At 37.1% G+C, this 23,156-nt stretch overlaps 1 protein-coding gene across 6 annotated transcripts in view; it reads left to right on the forward strand.

The window, feature by feature from the left end:
* LOC134754214 (neprilysin-2) overlaps window positions 1–23,156 on the forward strand; it is a 278,975-nt gene that overhangs the window by 216,394 nt on the left and 39,425 nt on the right. For 5 of the 6 annotated variants that reach the window (XM_063690377.1, XM_063690378.1, XM_063690382.1 and 2 more), the window contains exon 2: window positions 1,381–1,434. The exons of the other annotated variant lie outside the window; for it this stretch is intronic. In XM_063690377.1, coding sequence (XP_063546447.1) covers window positions 1,381–1,434 — 54 coding nt within the window. The remainder of the gene's footprint in view (window positions 1–1,380; window positions 1,435–23,156) is intronic. 6 annotated transcript variants of the gene reach the window in all.

Genomic DNA, 23,156 nt, shown 5'->3' on the forward strand with positions numbered 1-23,156 from the left:
CGGCAATCCTGTTTCACGGGGCTTCGTGGGATGAAGCAATCACCTCTACAGAAAGCGGTCTAGCTTCGGTGACGAAATAGCTCCAAAACAATTTATTAACCCTGAATGCAGACAAAACAAAATATTTATGTTTTCACAAAACAGCTGCTTCCGCTCCGCATTCTCTAAGTGTCTTAATCTAATAGTAATAGTAGACACAAAAAATTGTAGTATACTTAGTAGTAGACTGTAGTGTAGCATGCATTTTGGTATTTTAGCTGATAGTAGTGTATTTTTTAGCGCCTAAGCAATAATAAACTGGCAAACTAGGAAAAGTGCCATCCTGCGAGACAGGCATAGCCTAGTGCAGGTGTCACGGGCAATTTCTATATCTTGCAACAACATCTACCTATAGCAGTGTTTAACTAGAATAAATTTACTTAACCTTGTTTAAATCATATTCACTGTATCAATAAACTATTTTGTTTTTTTTTTTTGATTTGATTTTTTGAATATCATGTAGAAATTGTGAAAAATTTGGCTTTTATTACATCTTACGTTTAACTTTAAAACTGTTTATCCTAAAATTATGAAAAATATATATTTGAAATTCTCACAAGGAGCCCTTTCATTTGATATGTAACACAATATAGTTTGAAAAACTTTATTTTTTAATTTTCTCATTTACCCCCCCAAAATTGGCCCCCATGTTTAAAATGCATTTGTTTACGTTAAATGTCCGTCTTTGGGTCACAAACTTACATATGTGTACCAAATTTCAACTGAATTGGTCCAGTAGTTTCGGAGAAAATAGGCTGTGACAGACGGACAGACAGACAGACAGACAGACAGACGCACGAGTGATCCTATAAGGGTTCAATTTTTTCCTTTTGAGGTACGGAAGTCTAAAAATAATAACAACGATACAATTGTAACTTAAGACTAGTCAAAAAGTCGCCCCGAGTTGTCCCCGGCGCGGCGCAAAGGTACCCATCACTTTTAGCCGCGTTACCACGTTGAATGGCGATGGACAACCTGCACCAGGTACGAATCCGCGCGGAGCGGACGTTCACAGGAACCTGCCATCACAGGATTTGGCCGACCATTTTTTATTACTGTCCTCAAAGGCAGCTATCCTGACATACAAGTTCCATTATACTTTTCGATGAGGTCCTTTTTTCATGAATTTTTGTACCACTTTCTTGCCACGCACAAAATTTGCTAGGATAAGCCGCAGCCGACCAAGAGCAGTTGAAGCTACTAAAAGTCAGCTACCCCAACACAGTACGCATTTTCTATTTTTTTATCAGGTAGGGTTTCATGCAGCCGGCCACCGGACTAATAGTTAAAGTTGTACTAGTACTCTTCTTATATTGTGCTAAATAGAGTTTTTTGTTGCAGTGTGGACGGAGAATACATTGCTACAAATTTCAACAACATGAGAAACAACGTCAAGTAAGTTAGAAAGAAACTGTACCTACATATGTATTATTTAAATACAATAATATTTTACAAGGACACACTCGAATCAACCTATCTTGTTTCCCTTCTGTTCGTGCACATAAAGTAACTGTAGCTACCCGACATGTATCCGTCGAGCTTGAACTCACCCATCCATACTAGCACAGAATAAGTAATATCATACAGAACGGCCACGCACCGCCCCGCCCCGACTCGAATTACCTCGCCCCGCGACAGCAGATTGACGGCCGTTTGCCGGCCGTTCAGTACAATTTTAAGCAACTTACACTATGACGCATGCCGCGTGCACAGACGTGCCGATCACACATGGAAACGCAAGTGATTTTTAATGTATAGCGTGTCCGCCCTGTGCATGCATACTAATATTATAAATGCGAAAGTCTGTCTGTTTGTCTGTAGGTGTGTATTAGCTTATTTCGACTTTGTTGATCCCAGCTAATATTTTTGAAAAAAATATATGTAATAGTATTATATCAAAATATGGTAGGTGTCGCTAACTTGCAAGTAAAAAAAAGACTAGCAGTGATTTTAAACTTTGATTGTAGCAGCACCAAAGAGTAAAGTAAGTATATAGGTAAAGAGAGCCCCCTTGAAGCATTTTATGGAAACTCATTTGAAAGCGCCATCTCTGCCTTCATCCTGAAACTAAGTATGTATGTGTGCGCACAACTACATATGCATCTATCCATACGTGTACTTTCGTTCTAGGACTACTTGGTCGGTTTACAAGTAAATTATTAGTTTCTTGTAACAAAATCTCATTGGTTACAAGAAATCAAACAAAAAATTACTTGTAAACCTTCCAAGTAGACCTAATATTATGTACATAGAAAAGGTTTAAAAAGAATGAAATAAAAATAAAAAACCTAACAATAAAATAAGTATGTTTATTGCTTTCAATTCGGTATACAAGATAGTAAAACCGGTGTAAGTACTTGCAGTATCTGATTTTCTTTGAAATTGTATTTCTTTTTATCCTTGTTTATCTTTGTATAAGTACAAAGCTGCATTAGCCTCGTCTTCTGTAACTTGTATCTTAGTCTGACCTAGAACTCTTTCGCGTTCGCATAACTGACTTGCCAGGTTCTCAACTCCTTCTCCGATATTCCGGAGGTAAACTGTTCAGGATCATACACATTAGGAGAATTTCAGTTTGGTCCAGATATTCTTTAAAATTGACACATGAGTAATAAACGAATGATGTGATTTGAGTGTTTCTTGTAGCTGACGAATTTCAGGCATAGGTTGTATGTCTTGTCTACGCACGTACCTCCAAAGATGCGCTCTAATTCGTCTCAGATGCCTTTGGCGGAATCTAATCGCACGAATCTTTGCAGTGCCACCGAACATGTTTTTCGTAAACAAAATTAAAATTACCAATATATTTTCAAAATTTGAAAGGTGTTTTTTATAGGTAGGCTTGCTTCATTTTTAATCAACTACCACTTTAGAACTAATAGAGGATAAATATGCTCATATATCTGTTTACGACATTTATTTTTGTCTGCCTGGAAACAACCGTTGTGAAGGTAACAACATTATCAACATTATAAATAAATAAAGGTCTTGACAAATAGGTGTATATGCAACCTTCTTAAAGTTGTATCTATGCCTTAAAATTATATCCCTTTGTAATCACTTGATGTAGTTTGCATAATCGGAAGTCAACTTTACGCAAAAGTAGGTTGTCTAGAATGAATTAACAGAAATCGCTACCATCTTTACTAACTTAAACTATATTTCTAGTGCCCCCCCCCCCCCCCCCCCCGTAGCAGCACCCTGATGTTTTGCTTAATGAGAGAGTGAGACACAATGCATATTGGACCAATAAATTGGACAGGAATACCACCCTTAGCAGTGTCAAACTGACATATTCGCTAACGTCTATGTAACGTAGGTACTTTCTATCAATGCATTTTGAATTAAAGCAATACAATGACTACTTAGATACCTACAATAAAAGCTGTAATGTATAATTATATGAAATAATACATAGGTACGTGTGTATTATCCTGTAATTTAAAATAGAAAATATTTGGGACATCAACCGTTTAAATGTACATTTAACACAACTTAAGAGGATAATGGACGACCGCTTCTCTATACAGACGTAGTCTTGTAGAGAGGAAAATGGGAACTACGTTTGTGTGGAAAGGCGGTTTCGAGTGGCCGTCCACTTTCGTATTAACGCCGAATAAAGCCGATAACTGTTTAGCGAGTTTAGACTAGCAAGAACTTGCATGCAATTTACGTTACATGCTGAAACTGCATTCAAAATGTTTATCAGATACCGCAATGTAATGAAAATTGCATGCAAGTTCTTGCTCGTCTAAACCTCACTTTATATGTTAGTTGAAAAATAATACATACATTCTTAATAATACCTACACATTCGTAGAATGAAAGTGCGCGACGTCGTTGACAGGTGCCTTGTTTATTGTCGTCAATATTTTTCTTCTTATGTTAATGTAACACCTGAAATAACGATGTTGCACTTCAATTGCGATGTAAAGTTTCTATTTATAACCATAACTTTTTAATTATTCCATTATAATAATTATATTCGTTGTTTATCGTTGCTTTTTGTGCTGTTTTTTATTGCACAGAAGGTAAAAGTTAAACACGAAGTTTGAGCAATGTGTAATTAAGTATTACCTATTTTAGCTACATCCGCTTAGATTTATTTTTTTACCAAATGTCAAGAATTGAATGTTCGTCATGTTTTAAATGGATACTATAAAACTTAATGATAAACTTACTACAAGACTGAAAGAGTAACATCGGGCATTATTTGGGCAGGCAATACCTATAAGAGCTAATATTCAATATTTATTGAATAAGAAATAAACGAATTGGTGTTTACATGTTACGTGGTAAATAAATAAGCATATATAGACCACCGCAACTACTGAGGAAAAGAGGTTATGATTCAAGTGTCTTGTCATTTGTTTTGGTTGCGTAAGTACGGACCTACTTTTAGTTGTTCAGCACTAGAACAGCCTTAGATGATGATTACTTGGAAATGCTTTCAAGTAGAATATCATTTGTAATTGCATTAGTAAGACTGAATTAGGTTTAATCATTTTAAACTGCTTCGAGTCCCGATCCTGGAGACTACCTGTCATTGTGGCGTTCTCATACAAACTTTATCTGGCACTGCTGAAGAGACTGCAGCACAGAATAAGTAATAGTATTATACTGCAGCACGGCCCAAGTTTCGACAGAATCGAAAGCCTTCTCACAGTCTACATAAAGCATAATGGCTGGTTATATTCTTCAGTCTTTTGTATAACTTGCCGCAGCGTGTGGATGTGGTCTATGATGGTGCTGAAGGACTTCCGGAAACCGGCTTGTTCGGGAGGCTGGAAGTCGTCAAACCTGCTAGCGAGACGGTTCGTAATGACTCTCGAAAACAACTTATAGACATGGCTCAGAAGTGAGATGAGCCTATAATTCATTAAAAGGGTTTTGTCGCCCTTCTTGAAGAACAGTACCACCACAGAATAAGTAATAGTATTATCATACAGCACGGCCACGCACCGCCCCGCCCCGACTCGAATGACATCGCCCCGCGACAGCAGATTGACGGCCGTTTGCCGGCCGCTCTGCAGTACTATTTTTAAGCAACTTACTCACACTATGACGCATGTCGCATGTACAGACGTGCCGTTCACACATAGAAACGAAAGTGATTTTTGATGTATAGCGTGTCCGCCCTTGGTACCACCACACTTCTGTCCCATGCCTTTGGCGTTTTTCACTGCGTGTGCTCTCAAAATCGCTGCAAACTTGTCTTGGTCTAACTCTAGTTGGAAAATAATACACAGAGATATTCTTAATGATACAAATTCGTAGAATGAAAGTGCGAGATACAAAAAACTCAACAGTATATTTAAATAAGAAAAAAAAAGAGATAGTTATGCTGAATTAAAACAGACATTTATAACAAGTGAATGTATGAATTTATGTTATTGTTGTTGAGCGTATAAATATATAGCCGAAGAAATCAACAGAATAGTTAATTTTAAATTCATCGATACAATGAAACGACGCACCGAAAGTATTAGCCACCCTGGAATACTTTTCTAATTAGAGATAAATCTGTACAGTTCGCTTTCAAAAGTATCTGTTACAGTCAAATTGTTCTACATAGGAACATATCCCTTTTTGTTAAGCTGATCCGCTACTTTTGATGCTGACTGCAACTAGTTAATAAATAATAGTAACATATTTACAAGTAATACATCTAAGGGTTACATCGCAAAATCATTTTGATTCACCTCAATGTTATGTGCGCTCCAGTAGTGTGGTTGGCCTACAAAATAAATAATTGAATTCTCAAGTAGGTATAAGCAATAAAAGGTTATCTCATGATATTACTATAATGTATGCACGCTTGTGGCCGCAGAACAAAGGGCCGTAGTTTAAAGAGGGAATCAGCCAAGCAGCCCGATAACTATCATCGCGACCTTCGACCATTGTAAATATTCAGCATTCACGCTGCTTGGATCTCTACATGCTGCCAAGTTAGCATGTTCATACATATACCTTATAAGATAAATAAACATGTGGCGTCATAGTTAACGTGCTGAAAAGGTCCGAACGTGCTAGTTTACTTGTAGTCTTGATTTGGTCGTTCAAAACAAAAGACTACGTAGCGTTACTAGGTATTAGGCAGGTACTTTAGGAATTACTAAGTTTGTCTATTCCATATTTAGCACGTAAATAGTTACTCAAGTCTAGACGTATAGGTAGGCACAACATCTGTTAGTCTGTAACTTATATGACATAGGTATTGTGTGCTATGCTATGGGCACTATGCGTAGGTAGGGTAGGTAAGTACGTACGAGTACGTTATGTGACACCCCAGGACCGTAACCGGTTACCGTTAGGCAAATCATCTCGTAAAATAAATATTAACATTTAATTAGGAATTTTCCAATAAAAAATCTTAACTCGAGGAATTCTAACTCTATTTATTTATAATTATAATTTAACGCTGTAAATAGCCCTCCTCACGTCATTTTCGGGATGCGCGCGCGGCGCCAAAAGCGAGTACGTAATTACGTATTCAATATATTTTTTAAGTTACCTAGTTACAAATAAGTTTTCGCGATTGATTATAAATGTTATAAAGAGTAAATACTCACTAAGTATTAATGAAATAAAACAATGAAAACGGATTATTGAATTTATAATACATCCGTTTTCATAGTTTTATTTTATGAGTAACTATCGCGGAAACCGAAGGCCTAGTATTAATTTATAAATAGGAAAAAAATATGGTGTATTTTAACACTTCAAATAATTTATTCTCGCGGAATAATTATCTTAGTTAATTTTTCAACAAGCTATCAAATTGTTAATTAACAAAATTGTCTTTATTAACTCTCGTCTTCCTTGTATTTAAACAAGAAAACCGGCCAAGTGCGAGTCGGACTCGCGTTCCAAGGGTTCCGTTCATTACACAATTTTTAACAATGTAGGTACCTATTTTATATGTGAAACGTGAGATGTCTAAAAAATCCGTAGGGGTACGATCAAAAACTAAGTAATTAAGTCCGACTCACGCTTGACTGCATATTTCTAATAGGCTTTTCTGTGATCTACACGTAAAGAGCTATTTTGTATATTTCTTTCAAAATTTTAGACCCAGTAGTTTCAGAGATAAAGGGGGGGGGGGAAAGGTTATTTTTTGGCTATTTTCTTAATAGGCCAGGAAATAAATGCCCAAAAAAAGGTATAGAGGGAAATGCAAGGAACACAATTTTTAACTTCGTAGCTTTGTTTGGACTAGTTAGGAGATGAACATATCAAAAGTCCCCGGCCATAACCCTGGTGCTGGGGGGGAGAGGGGGGTTTGAAGGTTCCATTTTTCGGTTTTTCGATTATATCTCGGAAACTATGCGTCTTAGCGACTTGGCCACTTATACAAAATGAAAAGAGATTTAATTTGTTACGTTTTATTCAGTCAAGTTTTTCGATATCTTGTATAGTTTTTGAGATATCCGCTCTTCAAGGTTTATTTAGGGCTCTCATTTTTATCTTGATTATCTACATCGGTGATGCTGCTAGGCCGGGTTTGGGATCGTTTTCGTAGAAATCGGGGGTGTTGAATTCATTTATGGTATCAATATTGACACCATTCCTAAGTAAAAACCAAATTTAAAAAAAATATTTTTTATAAAACTCCTCTTTACGCTTAAACCGCCGAACCGATTTGGTTGAAATTTGGTACAGAGATGGTTTGAGTCCCGGGACAGTACGTAGGATAGTTTTTATAACGAAAATCATCTTTTAAAGGTGTGAAAAGTGGGGTGGAAATTTGTATGGGTAATCAATAACCGCTGAACCTATTTAAATAATATTTGGGATGGTCTACATGTTTGATTTAGTTGATAATGATACCAAACATGACTTCAAACCTAAATTTAAACAGTATTAACCTCAGGAATTCAACTTCGGCGAAGAAGCTGAATTTCACACCTTCAAAGTATGATTTTTGAGATAAAAACTATATTATATCCTGTCTCGTGACTTAAAACACCTATTTCAACTAAATCGGTTCAGAAGTTTAAGCGTAAAGAGGAGTTAAGAAAAAGTTATTTGTTTAAAGTTTATATGTTTTTACTTCGGAAAGGTGTATTGTTGATACCATAAATGAATTCAGCACCCCCGATTTATACGAAAACGTTACCAAACCCGGCCTAGGAGCTTTACTGATGTAGATAATCAAGATAAAAACGAGAGCCCTAAATAAACCTTCAAGAGCGGATATCTCAAAAACTATACAAGATATCGAAAAAATTGACTGAATAAAACTTGTAACAAATTAAATCTCTTTTCATTTTGTATAAGTGGCCAAGTCGCTCAGACGCATAGTTTCCGAGATATAATCGAAAAATCGAAAAATGGAACCTTCAAACCCCCCTCTCCCCCCCAGCACCAGGGTTACGGCCGGGGACTTTTGATATGTTCATCTCCTAACTAGTCCAAACAAAGCTACGAAGTTAAAAATTGTGTTCCTTGCATTTCCCTATATACCTTCTTATTGTTTGGCCTATAAATAACTTCTAAACTTTTTTCTTAAATAACAAAAAAAATATGTTTGAGATTCTCACAACGAGCTCTTTCATTTGATATGTAACAAGGTATAGTATTAAAAACTTTATTTTTTAATTTTCTCATTTACTCCCCCAAAAGTGGCACCCATGTTTAAAATTCATTTGTTTACGTTACATGTCCGTCTTTGGGTCACAAACTTACGTATGTGTATCAAATTTCAACTTAATTGGTCCAGTAGTTTTGGAGAAAATAGGCTGTGACAGACAGACAGACAGACAGACGCACGAGTGATCCTATAAGGGTTCCGTTTTCTCCTTTTAAGGTACGGAACCCTAAAAAAGTTTAAATAATTGGCGTAAAAATATTTCGCTTCTTGGAGTCCTTCTTATATAACTATACATACTTAACAAGATCATCAGATAAATACAGTTTATCACCTACCCCGCTTAAGGAGTTAATTTTGCTGCTGACTATACTGATAAAATGACAAATGAATATTTACAAATGAGACGTCCGTTTTAAATTTTCGATGAATCGTAGAAGATGCTAATGAGTTGCTACATACACACATTTAATATTCGGGGCAAATACCTACTTCATATTTGGTTTCGGCAAACCTGCCCCTTGCTTTGCATTAAATTTGCATATAATACAGATACAATCCTGATTTATTCATATAAAAATCTGGTAACGTTAGAATACATTAGCATGTCATAAGTGATGTTTTCAATAGATGTACTGAGGATAATCGATGGGGTCGCCGACCTCATAAGCCTGACACGTAACTGCAATCACAGATAACGGTTGATCCCATACTGTTACGTTAGTCCTCCCTTGAGCCGGTCCTGCGCTGCGCCTGCGGCCGGCTCACCGTTACCGCCGCCTCTCGCCCACCGACGTGATCCTTTGTGCGACCTGACCGCGATCGCTTTCCTTTATCTCGTTAACTAATGCTTTAATAACTGTCTAGCTTGTTTACCTAGTATCAAACCAGAGGACAGTAGTTTATTCCGATTTTTATACAGTCAATATCAACACTATCGGATAAAACAACACGCCAAAATTGTCTGTCACTCTAATAGTTTCCAATAGTTTTGTTTGAGGCACTCTGACGAGCTCATACACTAATTTTGATGCTATTTAATTTGATAATTTCGTATATTTTCATTTAACTTTGTTTAATGTCTCTTGTCGACTTATAATTTAATGGCCTGTGTTAGTTCTGGTGTTGCTGCAACAGTTAAATAAACGATTTATCTATCTACCAAAATTAAGGAGATGGATGTGTGGATTGGATTCTGATAACGCTATCAATTACTGTTTCTTGTTATTACGGGTACCCATACGATTGATATTTGTGTTACTGCAACATTATTAAGAGTTAAGTATTACATGTTTTTGTGGAAGCGGACGGTCAAAAAGGTTCGCTGACCCGTCACCCGTCCGAGACATTGAACCTTTGTCGAACCGGTCAGATGACATTAAGACCTTTAGCCAACAATATTGAAGGTGTGGATGGTTGCATAATATCTAAACTAAACCTCGAGAGCTGCGAGACGGGTTTGTTGCGGCTCCCGCCGGCATCTGCGTGAGATTACAATTAATACATCACTGCATTTCGTGGAACCTAATTCTAATTGGATATTGGTCAGTCAATTTGCAGCCAAAGATATTTATTTGTCCTTAGTAGATCTAATAAGATTTATAATTAGATCTACCAACAACAATCATGTCAATACTTTATCCTCAAGTTTATGACATGCCATACAAATGCACAATTACTAAAATTGGTCAAGTGCGAGTCCTAGTCGCGCCCCAGTTTCCATAGGGTTTTTCCTTAGAGCTACTCACGCTTCGCTGGTTTTTAGGGTTCCGTATCCAAATAGTAAAAACGGGACCCTATTACTAAGACTCCGCTGTCCGTCTGTCTGTCTGTCCATCTGTCTGTCTGTCCGTCTGTCTGTCACTAGGCTGCATCTCATGAACCGTGATACTAGACAGTTGAAATTTTCACAGATGATATATATATACATATATATATATCACATTTCGCTATAGCAACAAATACTAAAGAGTACAGAACCCTCGGTGGGCGAGTCCGACTCGCACTTGGCCGGTTTTTTTTTTTTGCTATTGTGCATCATATTTTCCTTTACTAGTTTAATGTATGTATGTTTAACCGCTATAGAAAATAATAACAATAAAACAATTCGATTCTATTCTATTAATTACATTATTTTTTTATATAGCGGCAATAGATAAACATACTCAAAGAAAATGTCAACTCTATACTGGTGCTTCAGATAGAGCCCGCTGACAGACAGACAAACGGACAGCTTAAGCTTAGTAATAGGGTTATTATTGTCAACTTTCGGGTACGGAAGCCTAAAACCAACGAAAAATTCTAATTAAGGGCATTGAATACAATTATATATGACTATTCGTGAATAACCTCGGTCCTGGACCTTGGAGTACCAGCTGAGAATGAACAAGCAAGCAAGTGACTCGTATTTTATCACATTCTGTCTTTAAAGAAGGACAATGGGTTTACAGTCTGTATAAGTACTTAACTTAACTTCTCGCGATACAGGCCGCGGCACTCTAGAAATGACTGCTCGGAACGTAAAGAGAAAGAACCATATCGCCCTAGGATGCGCCTAAAGAAGCAGAACACAGTGCAATAACTTCTCTAGTTTTTCTTATGTCGAGAACCAACCTAAGTAATATCCTTCATAGATACCGGCGACCGTAGAGTGTTTGTGTATATGATAGAAGCCAAGATCAGAAGAGCTGCAATTTGGCATGGAAACCAATATAAATCAATCATGGCGACAAAGTGGTAAAATAAAAACTATAAACAAAGGTAGCTGCGAAGGTACCCCCTTTTGCTTATAAATAATGTACGTGATACAATACTAGCCCCCGTTCCAGGCAGCCTATTGTGTCAGAATTGTAACTACGGAACCCTACACTTTCTTCCACACGTATCTAAAGCTAAGAAACTATTAGTAGTAATGTTTAAACTTAAACGTAGCAATTATTTATTTAACCTCGTAACCACTTGCGGAAAAGACTAGACATGCAACAGTCGTTAAAAATGATATAATATAATTATAACATAACTTCTATGACGAGTATAAATATAAAGTAGAATTAAAATACGCTACTTGGGCTTGGGTCGAGTCGAGGAGGCCACTGTATCACAGTTTTTTCTAAGCGACATCTTTGAAGGGTTTACAGGAAAATAGGTTTAACAATTTATTTATCTTAAAGGAGGAAATGGGTCTCATAAGTAAATAGCGTCATATATGGCAGGAAATCAGCAAGTTACTTTAACATACGTAAGGTCAAGTTAAGGTAACATCTTATAACAGGAAAATTCGTTTTAATATCATTGTTTCCTTCAAAACCAGTGGTCACGATCACGATCGAAGGTTATTCCGGTCCGATACTTAAATTATTCGTTTTAGGGTTCAGTACCCAAAGGGTAAAAACGGGACCCTATTACTAAGACCCTGTCTGTCTGTCCGTCCGTCACCAGACCATAGGCGTGTCTCATGAACAGACAGTTGAAAATTTCACAGATGATGTATTTCTGTTGCCGCTATAACAACAAATACTAAAAACAGAATAAAATAAATATTTAAGTGAAGGGATTTTTTTGCCGTTTTTTGCGTAATGGTACGGAACCCTTCGTGCGTGAGTCCGACTCGCACTTCGTCGGTTTTTTATTGTATTTAGATATTACTTATAATTTGTAAAATTCTACTCGGTTTAAAACTTTTGCCATGTTAATTGGAATGTGAAATGTTTATTTGAGAAAAAAAAAAACAAATATTTCATATTTTTTAGTGGTAGTGACCTGACCTAGGAATTTATGTGATAACTACCAAATTCTTGCTTAAAATATTTAAAAATACTGCCAGGAAATTTGATAATACCGTTTTTTTCTGCGGACTATAGTGTTCCTATCGTCTTTCAAAAATACAATATTTAATAGGTGTTAAAACTATATGTAAGTAAAACATTAAAATAGGACACCGACCGAATGCTTCAAGACTGTTCATGGCGCAGGTAATTATTTAGTCGATAGCTTCGTGTTTTCACCACACAATACTTTTTTTTAATTATTGAATTACAGCACCTAAAGCTTTTTAATTTTAATGTAAATTTTAATTTTACTGTAATAATCTACATAATTCTTTAATCAACATAAGACAACAAATATAGCTATATGTCTACTTAAAATTTAAAATATTATTAAATAAAACTATATTAAAACTAAATTAAAGCTAAATATAAAAAAAACCTATAGAAAAAGAAAAATTTATACCGAAGTTATAAAAAGAACACCCCGTCCAAAACCTCCGCCTGCGGCATTGACCCCATAACGCTGGCTGCGTTACCTCTCTGTATTGTCAGCGATATACGCTAGAAGAGGTAAACGCCAGCCCTGCGGTCTTCTGAAGAGTCGACCAGCCGCGTCAACAGGGCTCTCATAAAGGCTTTCATGTCCGCCGGACAGTAAAGATGAGTATTTGGGGCGCTTGAGTAGTTGGGCCCGGTCGGCCGAAGCGCCGGCCTGTGCACGGGTAGCTTGAATGTGGGACTGTGCAAAGGTGTCCACGCATGTGGCGTCCCACACCAGTGTCCTACCTAGGTTCCACGGCACCATTGTTGCTCCGTCGGGTCGCTTGCCATCGTCTCTCACCATACCTGCGGGTTCAGGAATGGCAGGCACGGAGACGGTGGCAAGCGAGCGGCGGATTAAATCATTAATGGTGCCGTGGCGGTAAAGTCGGCCGGCGCTTTTGATACATGGGAGGCCATGTCGACCCCGCTGATCAACACTTTTGCCGCATGCGATGGGGCAGGCATATTTTGGAGCCGGTTCTTAGACGGCTATTCTCAGTGTATTCTTATCTAAAACTGTACCAATGTTATGTGATGGCAGGGCGTTCAGCTCTCGCTGGCGGAGACAGCCAGTAGGCGGACGCGCTCCGAGTCGTTCGGACTGTACCTACCTAATACTTAAATTGTTATAATTAGTATTTGATATGAAAAAAATACGGCAATAATTATAACAATAGATTTGGACTGTCATATTCATTTTCAATGCGTAGCAAGATGTTAGTAATATACTACCTAATAGTATGTCCGATGTCCAAGTCCTTAGCATAGGCGATTTTTTAATTTACCTTAACCCTAAACGCGTCACATAGGTGCGCTTTATGCATTAAAACCGATTGAAGTAGTGACGCAAGGCCGACGACGACAGTATGCCAGTTAAGACTAGAAGAAGGCACTGTCTAATACTCGTATTTGCGCGTATGCAGTACTTAACCTTCCTATTGGAAAGATGCGGCACATAAAAACCTTCGTGATCGAGGCGACATACGTCTGCTTTTCACTTTCATGAATACGAGTTGCATTACGTTTCGTTTCGTTAGCAAACTGCGACATTTTCCTAACTAAGCACTTTGAATGTCTCATTCTTATCTATATGTATAACTACGGCACTTATTCTTATTTAAAATCTATCCCTACTCAGATCTAGGCTGAGGATAATTACCTTTGCGTAATTCCCTCACGGAGCGGTCAGACATAATTAGCTTGATGCGCTAGTAGACCCGCTTCCTACTCTTCCTAAGTAGCTTCAAATATACATATATAAACTGACAAAGGATAACAACAGCTGTGTACTAACAAGTCCATAAACATAAACTGGAAGGTATTCTATTGAAAATTAAGGCTCCCCAGATACCTTCATAAGTAAGTAGGTAATAATAACAGTAAAGAAAAAGAACTTTATGAATGTGTAAATTAAACGAAAACAGCAGTGTTTTACTAAATGGTACTCTTGTATATAGTTTCCTCTCTCAAGGAGTAACATGAAACAACTTAAAATTCTAATCTTGACACATGCCTAGAAAAGTTCCAAAATGAATTCGATAAAATGAGGGTCAAGCGTGCCGTGAATGGAATTCCGTAAGTTACAGCAAAAGTTACCTTCTAGTTATTTTGCACAAGTGATCTTAACTTATTGATTTGTCTTGTCTTGTTTAGTCTCCGTGGACCCTTAATGCTATATTTAATAACTAGCGACCCGCCCTGGCTTTCCCGCAAGTTCGCGCGCGTGGACGTTACTCGCTATAAGTAGGTAATACTAAAAATGCACGCTGCCACAGTTTCTACGTCCAATACGTTGCACAGGTAAACAACCTAGTGCGGAGCGTCGCGATTAAATGCACGAATAGAGCACTGCAGTATGTGGCCAGAGAGGGCAACATCGCGGCAAGCACAAAAAGCAGAGCTAGGAGCAGCGTGAGGAGCAAACTGTGGCGGGGGTTAGACATGACCGACGAATAGATGAAAGATAAACCTACACGTTTTCGTGTTGTTACAAAATTGTTATCTTGCACGTTGGTTGCTACTTGCTAAGTGTTTGATTTATTTGGGTAAACCCTATCCTTTCCCGGTTTTCTCACTTATATCACAACTGAAGAATTGTCACACAAGACAGTCGGCCAGTGGTACATTTCATTGCTAAATGTGTATCCAAATTGGCAATAGGGTATTCGACTCTATTTAAAATAAATTATTTCACACCATGCATGAAATAAAGCACCAGATTATTAGAAAAACATAGTAGTCATATTTAAACACAACTTAGGTGACAAAAAATAGGTAAGTTGACCGTGACGTCATTGTATTATGTTTCATATAAATTTTATATTAGCAAATCGTTTTGACAGTTCTAAAAAAGAAACTGATTTAACTACTTAGTAGGAGAATACCAGAATATATTAGAAGCACAGGTGGCAATTAACATTGGTCCATAAACGGACAGTAGAAAGTACAAAACAGAGTAAATATAGTAAAAGCCCTGTAGTCTACGAATTCTCTTGAAGTGCGAGTGGCTTGGAAAGTGATTTTCTAAAAACCTGATAAGTGCCAGCTATGGTTAGGCTCTCCTGACGGCCCTTTCCAGATTGTTAAGTAGCCCCCTCTTTTCCTCCTTGTGTTCGGTACACAACACGCGACTCAACGTGACCGGACCGTCGTCGACCGTCGTGTCGCGATGTCGCCTACAAAAATTATGTAAACACTGTTTATACTTACAAAAGTTACAAAATTAAAATTGTAACCAAACAAAAACAATAACGGCGATCACCGTCGCGCGCACTTTTCTTTTTTCTGCTCCTCACTTGCCTATTGAATTTGAGAGTAGGTACTTATGTTTTGTACGACTTGGCCCTCTATCGTCTGTGGGGGCTGCACAGGCCCCGTAGACAACATGCCAATCGCTAACGCTACGTAGCGAACGAAACGCAACTGTCACTGTCGCACTAATATGGAAGTGTGATAGAGAGACACAAAGCGATTCGATGGGCAAGTAAGTAAGTAAACACTTTATTGTACGAAAAAGAAAGGAATCAAGGTTACATCAGATAAAGTAGTACAAAGGCGAACTTATCCCTAAGAGGGATCTCTTCCAGTTAACCTAAATGGCACCTTGGCTAGGCCGCCAGTTCTACAATAATTCGCACATTCGAGATTTTTTGAGATGTGATTGTTACAAATACAATATTTTGAAAAACTATAAAATATTTCGTATACCTATTTATCTTATCAATAAATCCAAATTATTAGAAGAAATATGAAAATATAAATTCACACCCTTGAGATTTTTAACCGACTTCAAGATTTCAAAAGGAGAAGGTTCTCAATTCGGTTGTATGTTTTTTTAACCGACTTCAAAATTTCAAAGGAGGAGGTTCTCAATTCGGTTGTATTTTTTTTTTTGTTTTTTTTTTTTTTATGTTTGTTACTCCATAACTCCGTCATTTCTGGACCGATTTTGTAAATTCTTTTTTTGATTGTAAGTATGTACATACAGATTGGTCCCGTTTTTGTCAAAAAGCAGTTCTGATGATGGGATTCATGAAGAATCGAGGGAACTCCTCAAATGTGAAAGGCATACATATAGTGATTTTTGTATTTTCATCAACAAATCCAGCATTTCCATTTAAAAAAGTGACATTTGATGAAGTGGAGCTGCTGATGATGATCAGAAATACCAGAATGGAACTCTTTAATGACGCATAGTTCACGTTTGGCGATTTGTCTTCTTTTTTATGTTTGTTAAGCAAGTTAAGTTTTAAAGACACATTTTCGTCAAGCTCGAGTTCTGATGATGGGATCAATAAAAAAGTGACATTTGATGAAGTGGAACTTTTTTGAACTGCGATCCTCACAGAACCGAACTGCTATCAGAAAAGTGGGTTAGGTTAGGTTAGAACTGTGACCCTTACAGAAACGAAATGCTATAAGAATATTGGGTTAGGTTAGGTTAGAACTGTGACCCTTACAGAAACGAAATGCTACTAGAAAAGTGGGTGGTTTTAGGTACCTCCTTTTAGTTAGGCAAAAGGTGCTGTCTTTTTCATTTCATTGTCTGGAGTGCACCATCAACAATAAATTGAAGTCGGTTTTTTTTTCTTAAAAATTATATAGTATGCTGTTGTAAAACATACTTACTCATTATGTATATATTTATATTTTTCTCATAGCTTGAAAGAGTTAGACCAAGCTAAGTTGATAGCATAGGTAGACTATGCAAATGTTATTTTATACGTCATAAGTCATCATTTCATAGAAGTTTGACGTTTAAAATAATACTTTGTGGCTGGACGTATGCCTATAGCCTAGTGTTAAGCTCATTTTTCATTACAAAAACATAGATGGGAAAATATACCTTTGTAAAACTGAAATCCTCTTCAGTCGCATATTTTGTTTATAATTCCACTAAATATTATATTTATTTATTATATATCACGATCACATGGCCAAATTTTAGGGGTAGATTCTTAAGAGGTGTTTAGCATAAGATTTAGAATAAGAGTAGTTTTTAATAGTAATAGTTGGGGCAGTGACAACTTGCACGATCTGTGCTATTAAAATCGCGGCTGATTTTTAACAAGCATTTTTTAAAGTATCCTACCTCCTACTGAGGTCTAAAGGGCTCCCCCCCCCCCCCTATTTAGACTGTTAATCTACCCGATTAATTGCAGTATTTGTTCAGTTGCAGAAATGCGCCCACCGCCGTCACGTCCTCATGAATATACATATTGTGTAAAGTAAATAAACGTTTAATCCATTTAGCCCGACCAGGTGTTATAACACTGCTTTATATTTTAGTTTTTTTTTGTAGTGGCTAATTAATACTATATAAATACATACTTTATTGTACATAGAAAACGCCCATGACTCAGGAACAAATATGTGTGTTCATCACACAAATAAATGCCCTTACCGGGATTCGAACTCACGGACATCGGCTTCACAGGCACGGCCACTACTACGGTTGCCAACCGTCCCGCTATATGCGGGACGTCCCGTTTCTGGGGCCCTAGAGCATGCGTCCCGCAAGGGGTCCACGCGGGACGCCGATTGTCCCGTTTTCAGACTAGACTAGATTATCAGCACCAAAACGAGCGAGTATAATTTCTCTTTGTGGTAATGCTGGGGCCCTAGAGCATGCGTCCCGCAAGGGGTCCACGCGGGACGCCGATTGTCCCGTTTTCAGACTAGACTAGATTATCAGCACCAAAACGAGCGAGTATAATTTCTCTTTGTGGTAATGCTGGGGCCCTAGAGCATGCGTCCCGCAAGGGGTCCACGCGGGACGCCGATTGTCCCGTTTTCAGACTAGACTAGATTATCAGCACCAAAACGAGCGAGTATAATTTCTCTTTGTGGTAATGCTTGGACAGACACAAGAAATAAATTGACAGTCGACCACGTCAAAGCGGAATTGCAAGTAAAGGTTAACTTTCAACACGAGTGCCTAGAGTTTTACGACTATGTGCTTAAGAACAAAAAATTACTTTAATGTGCAGTCTCAAGACAAATATTCATTTAAAAATAAATAAATAATTAAGTATTTATGTGTTAGAAATAGTAACGATCTCAAGGAATTTAGATGTGATTTGATTAAATAAAAGTCTGTTAACTATAAGTACATTTCACATGTTATCAAGGCCAGATCGGTCGTCGTCGTCGGTCGTAGGATACCGAAAAATCATAAGAAATCCAGGGGTAAGGTTTTTTAGTTGGGATAACTTCGAAAGCGGGTAATTTTTAAAGTCGCTAATATCTACTAAACCAGAATCACTTTGTAACTTGACAACATTTACGCAACTGCAACGATTATCGAGGCATTTTGCTTATTGTTGCTGCAGGTAGTTCTTCTATGTAGTTTAATAAATATTTGCAATTTTCAAAATAACCCTACTTCCGAAGTTACCTTAATCCACAATACCTTATTATATGGTGCGTTGATATAAGATTGAAAGGGTTTTTCATGAGGGGTAAGACAAAAAATCGTCCGTATGCCGAAGCGACGCGACGCGACTTTTCAATCTTACCCCAACGCACCTTAAATTAAATTAAAAATAAATTAAATATCATTTATTAGCAGGCAACTAAGGCCCATAGATATATATATACCTAACAAACAACATACAATAATAAAAATCTTACAAGCTAAACATTATATTAAACACAGACTGAATTAGACAATTCAAGAGCATTTCTCCAATAGGTAATCATTATATTTTATTATTAAATAATTTCACGGTTTAGACTCACTTGTTTTAGTTCCTTAGCAGAATGCCAGTGAGTGTTGTGACAGTGTAGTGGACATAGTGAGTTCGTGCTGTGTGTCGATACAAGTGTTAGGTGACCTAAACCCAAACACACCACTATGCCCGCCTACAACGATAGCGCAAGACCTCCCCCAACCGGCTTTCTCGGCGCGCACGCAGCGAGCGACGCGGCGCGCTGCAGCGGCAGTACGCAATACACGGTCGTCGTGAACGCTGCTCGCACTATTGGGTGATTATCTCAACGAATTTTTTTTGCGGCGGAGCTGATAATGACAGTATGGACTAATTGTTTCAGAATGGTATTTTTTTGTCTAAAAACCTTACACAAATTATTATCTTAAGCCAAATCGCAAAATGTTAAAAAAGTTAGATATTTATTTAAAAAAAAATTATCGGCGCAATTATAATTTTGGTGTAGTGTCCGGAATCCATTTTTCTTGAATAATTTCTATGGTAGAACCATATCATCCATTGATTTAACAAACTTCACAAACTTTTACTCGTTATTAGTCTACGTATATTATAAGAAAATGAAGGTAAAGATTAGTACATGAATGGATACTCTAAACTAAGCATTAATAGTTGTCCGGGTAAAATAGTAAACTTTGGTGGTAAATATTGAAAATGATTTTATGATCGAACGAAACGCAACAAGGCTAACAAAGATGTAGTAACCTGTAGTGTTAATTCAGTTCCGCTCCGGCACTTGTCGTACGTCGCTGGATATGTCCAGCAAACGCGGAAGTATCTAATTTTGGTGTGTTAAAAATACTTTTTAATGCAATTTTGGTGGTGTATCTAACTAATGACCGAAAAGTAGTTGTTTTTATGTGAACTGTATTTAAAGCATGTTTATAGTTTCCTTTTTAAAATATAAACTTGAAACTGAAGTGAATGATAAGGTTTACTTTTAAACATACTTTTATGCAATGGTTCTAATTTTGGTGCATCAATTTTGGTGGTTTTGGTGGTAACTTACCTATATTTAATGCCACCAACATTGCCATATCTAATTTTGATATCTAAATTAGATAATTTTGGTGGGTAGATGCAGTTTTAATGGCAACTAAATGATTAAAATCATAATGTATCAAAAAATACTAAACATTTGTCTTCGGTTCATTTGCAGTTGATAACTAGTTAAATTTACTTTTAATTTGCAGAAATATCTAATTTTGGTGTGGATATACAATTTTGGTGGCCAGTAAATCTAATTTTGGTGGCAACCAAATTATTAAAATCATCATATCTCTAAAACTACTATGTATAATGAAAGGCCATTGCTACACAATATCGACTATGTGACTAGTTACGTGTTATCGATACATAATTTATACGTAAACTTCAAAAATAAAAAATCCCACCAAAATTAGGTAAATTTTTAACCTGTTGAAATTCACCCTATTAGTTCTTGAGAAAGGAGACCTAGGCTCTCCGAAACATGTCGCGCGAGTGACTAAAACAAGTGAGTCAAAAATCGTGAAATTATTTAATGTTAGTATGTCTCACAACAGTTTCAATTCGATAATTATATTTTATCTACGCACATATCGTTAGTGCTCTAAAATGCGTTCAGAAACCGTAGGAAATGACTAGCATTATTACAACCAATTTTACTATGAGAACTTTCTTATCTGTGGTATTACGTAAAATTTAATGTTATTACATTATAGATTTATGCAAAGACATAGTATAATTATACAAGTAGTTATAGGGACCGTGCGCGTTGGAGGGTATAAACATGTACATCACATGTACATTGACACTTCACGCCAAAGCAAGTGCTGCCTTCTTTTGGGCTACTTTGGAAGCATAAACTACACATTTACGCCTCGCGCCAAAAATCTGACGTCTCCTGTGCTGCCCCCTACAGTTTATGCACGCTCCCTATGGACGCGCCACCGAGCGACAGGGGGTAAGACAAAGAATATTCATATAAAATTTGGCAGCATAGGATTTTTTCCCTTTCACTCTTATAAATTTCGGTATTTCGCCATCGCCTCCTACCTATGATGCCACCCGGTCGGTGATAAGGACAAAGCATGGCACTATTTTCTCTTTCCTCTTATAGGAATCGCAATAAGACTACCTTTCTCTATCAAAGAGTGTCAGGCCCTTGATGTAAGGTTATAAGTTTAAATTTGGAACAGCTGTCGGAACTCAAGTGGGTCTCTATTCTAGTATCCATAGAATATGATGCGTATGGTTCGACTAGGTTACCCAAAGCTTAAACCCCGCTAGATGGCGTCACTTTCGCAAATTTTCAGGTTTTATTTTTTTGTGGAATAGTGTTAGTATCTGTATACTTAAAAGTATGTTTAGCGCACTCTTTACATAAATATTGAACTATTATAATAAACATTGAATACTTCATTAGTGCAAAAAACACTTTTAAAGTCGACAGAGTATTTCTGTCATGCTATTTCCTACTATTACTCACACATGCAAACAGTGTTTCCGTGATGCTTGTAGTAGACAATTTCATGCAGTGTAAGTATGCTGCAATGGCGTTGCGGTATGTTCGTGGAAATACGTGCAAGAGGATTCGGGTTCGAGACTGGTACAACAGGGGTACTTTTTTTGTCCTTTTTGTGTTATCTTATGTTTCTTATACCTTTTATTCTTCGAATTCTTGTCCGATTCCAATATAACCGAAATATATTTCAGTGATATCGGAAACGGCTCTAACGATTTTGATGAAATTTGCTGTAAGGTTCGATCTAGCTAGGTCTTATCTCTGGGAAAACGAGCATTTTTGAGTTTTTACTTATGTTTTCTTTTTCTCCCAGATATTCAGTATTATTTATAAATTAGTTTATAACGTTTTATAAAAATATGTGACGTTTTGAACTAAAAGGTACCACATTGTCGGTTGTCGATTAGGTTGATTTCATTTTGAAGCTTTATGGAAATATGACAACAATAAGTAGGTACCCGTTTGGTTGAAAACGCCACATATATTGAAAACCTGACTTTCACAAATCTCACCTTTTTGGGTTCTTCCAACTCAGAAAGGATGGAGAATACTGACGATTCTTAGTAGCACTAGCCCAAGGAAGTCCAGGTTTGTAAGTGTTAGGTATCAGTTTTTTTTTAAAGGGCTAAATATAGTTCTACAAGTAAAGCAATCCCTTACTGCCCAGCCTCTATAGTATTTTTCAAACTGGAAGGGTACGATGATAGATTTCATCTCCATACAATTTATAACCTAATAATGCCAAATGTTGCAAAATTATATTGAATTGAGATCTATCATCGTACCCTTGCAGTTTGAAATAGTTATTTACGATACAAGTGCGGAAAAGAGAAAATTCGTAACGAGTGGCGACAGATTAAAACACGACCGCAGAGAGTATTTTAAATCGACACGAGTTGCGAATTACCTATTCGCACGTGTATCGTACAACGTTTTACAGTACATATGGCCCTTTAAACTTTCGACATATGCATGAAAAGTGCTCTTTACGCACTAGGGCGAGAAAGTTGCAGCATATGTACTGTAAAATACTTTTTAGTACATATGGTGCTACATATACGTTACCGCCCTAGTGCGGTAATTAGTACAATACGTGCATATGTCGAAAATGTAAAGGGCCATAATTCTGACTGTAAAACGTTGTACAATACACGTGCGAAAAGGTAATTCGCAACTCGTGTCGATTAAAACACTTCCTTCGGTCGTGTTTCAATTTATCGCCACTCGGTTGCCAATTTCCTACTTTTCGCACTTGTATCGTAATGTACTAATAATAAAGTAGTAATTGTAAAATAAAATTAAAACTTTTTTTATATTTTTTTTTGATTCAAGTAGGTACAGTGAGTAACAACATTGCATGGCCTTCTAATTATAACTATTATAGAAAACGGGATATTTATCATGTTTATTTATATTATTTATTTCTCGATATTTTGGCCGGTCTTGCAAGACCAGTCGTTGTGGAGATCCCTGGGGAGGCCTAT

This window comes from Cydia strobilella, chromosome Z (assembly GCF_947568885.1).
Source record: "Cydia strobilella chromosome Z, ilCydStro3.1, whole genome shotgun sequence".
Lineage (NCBI taxonomy): Eukaryota > Metazoa > Arthropoda > Insecta > Lepidoptera > Tortricidae > Cydia > Cydia strobilella.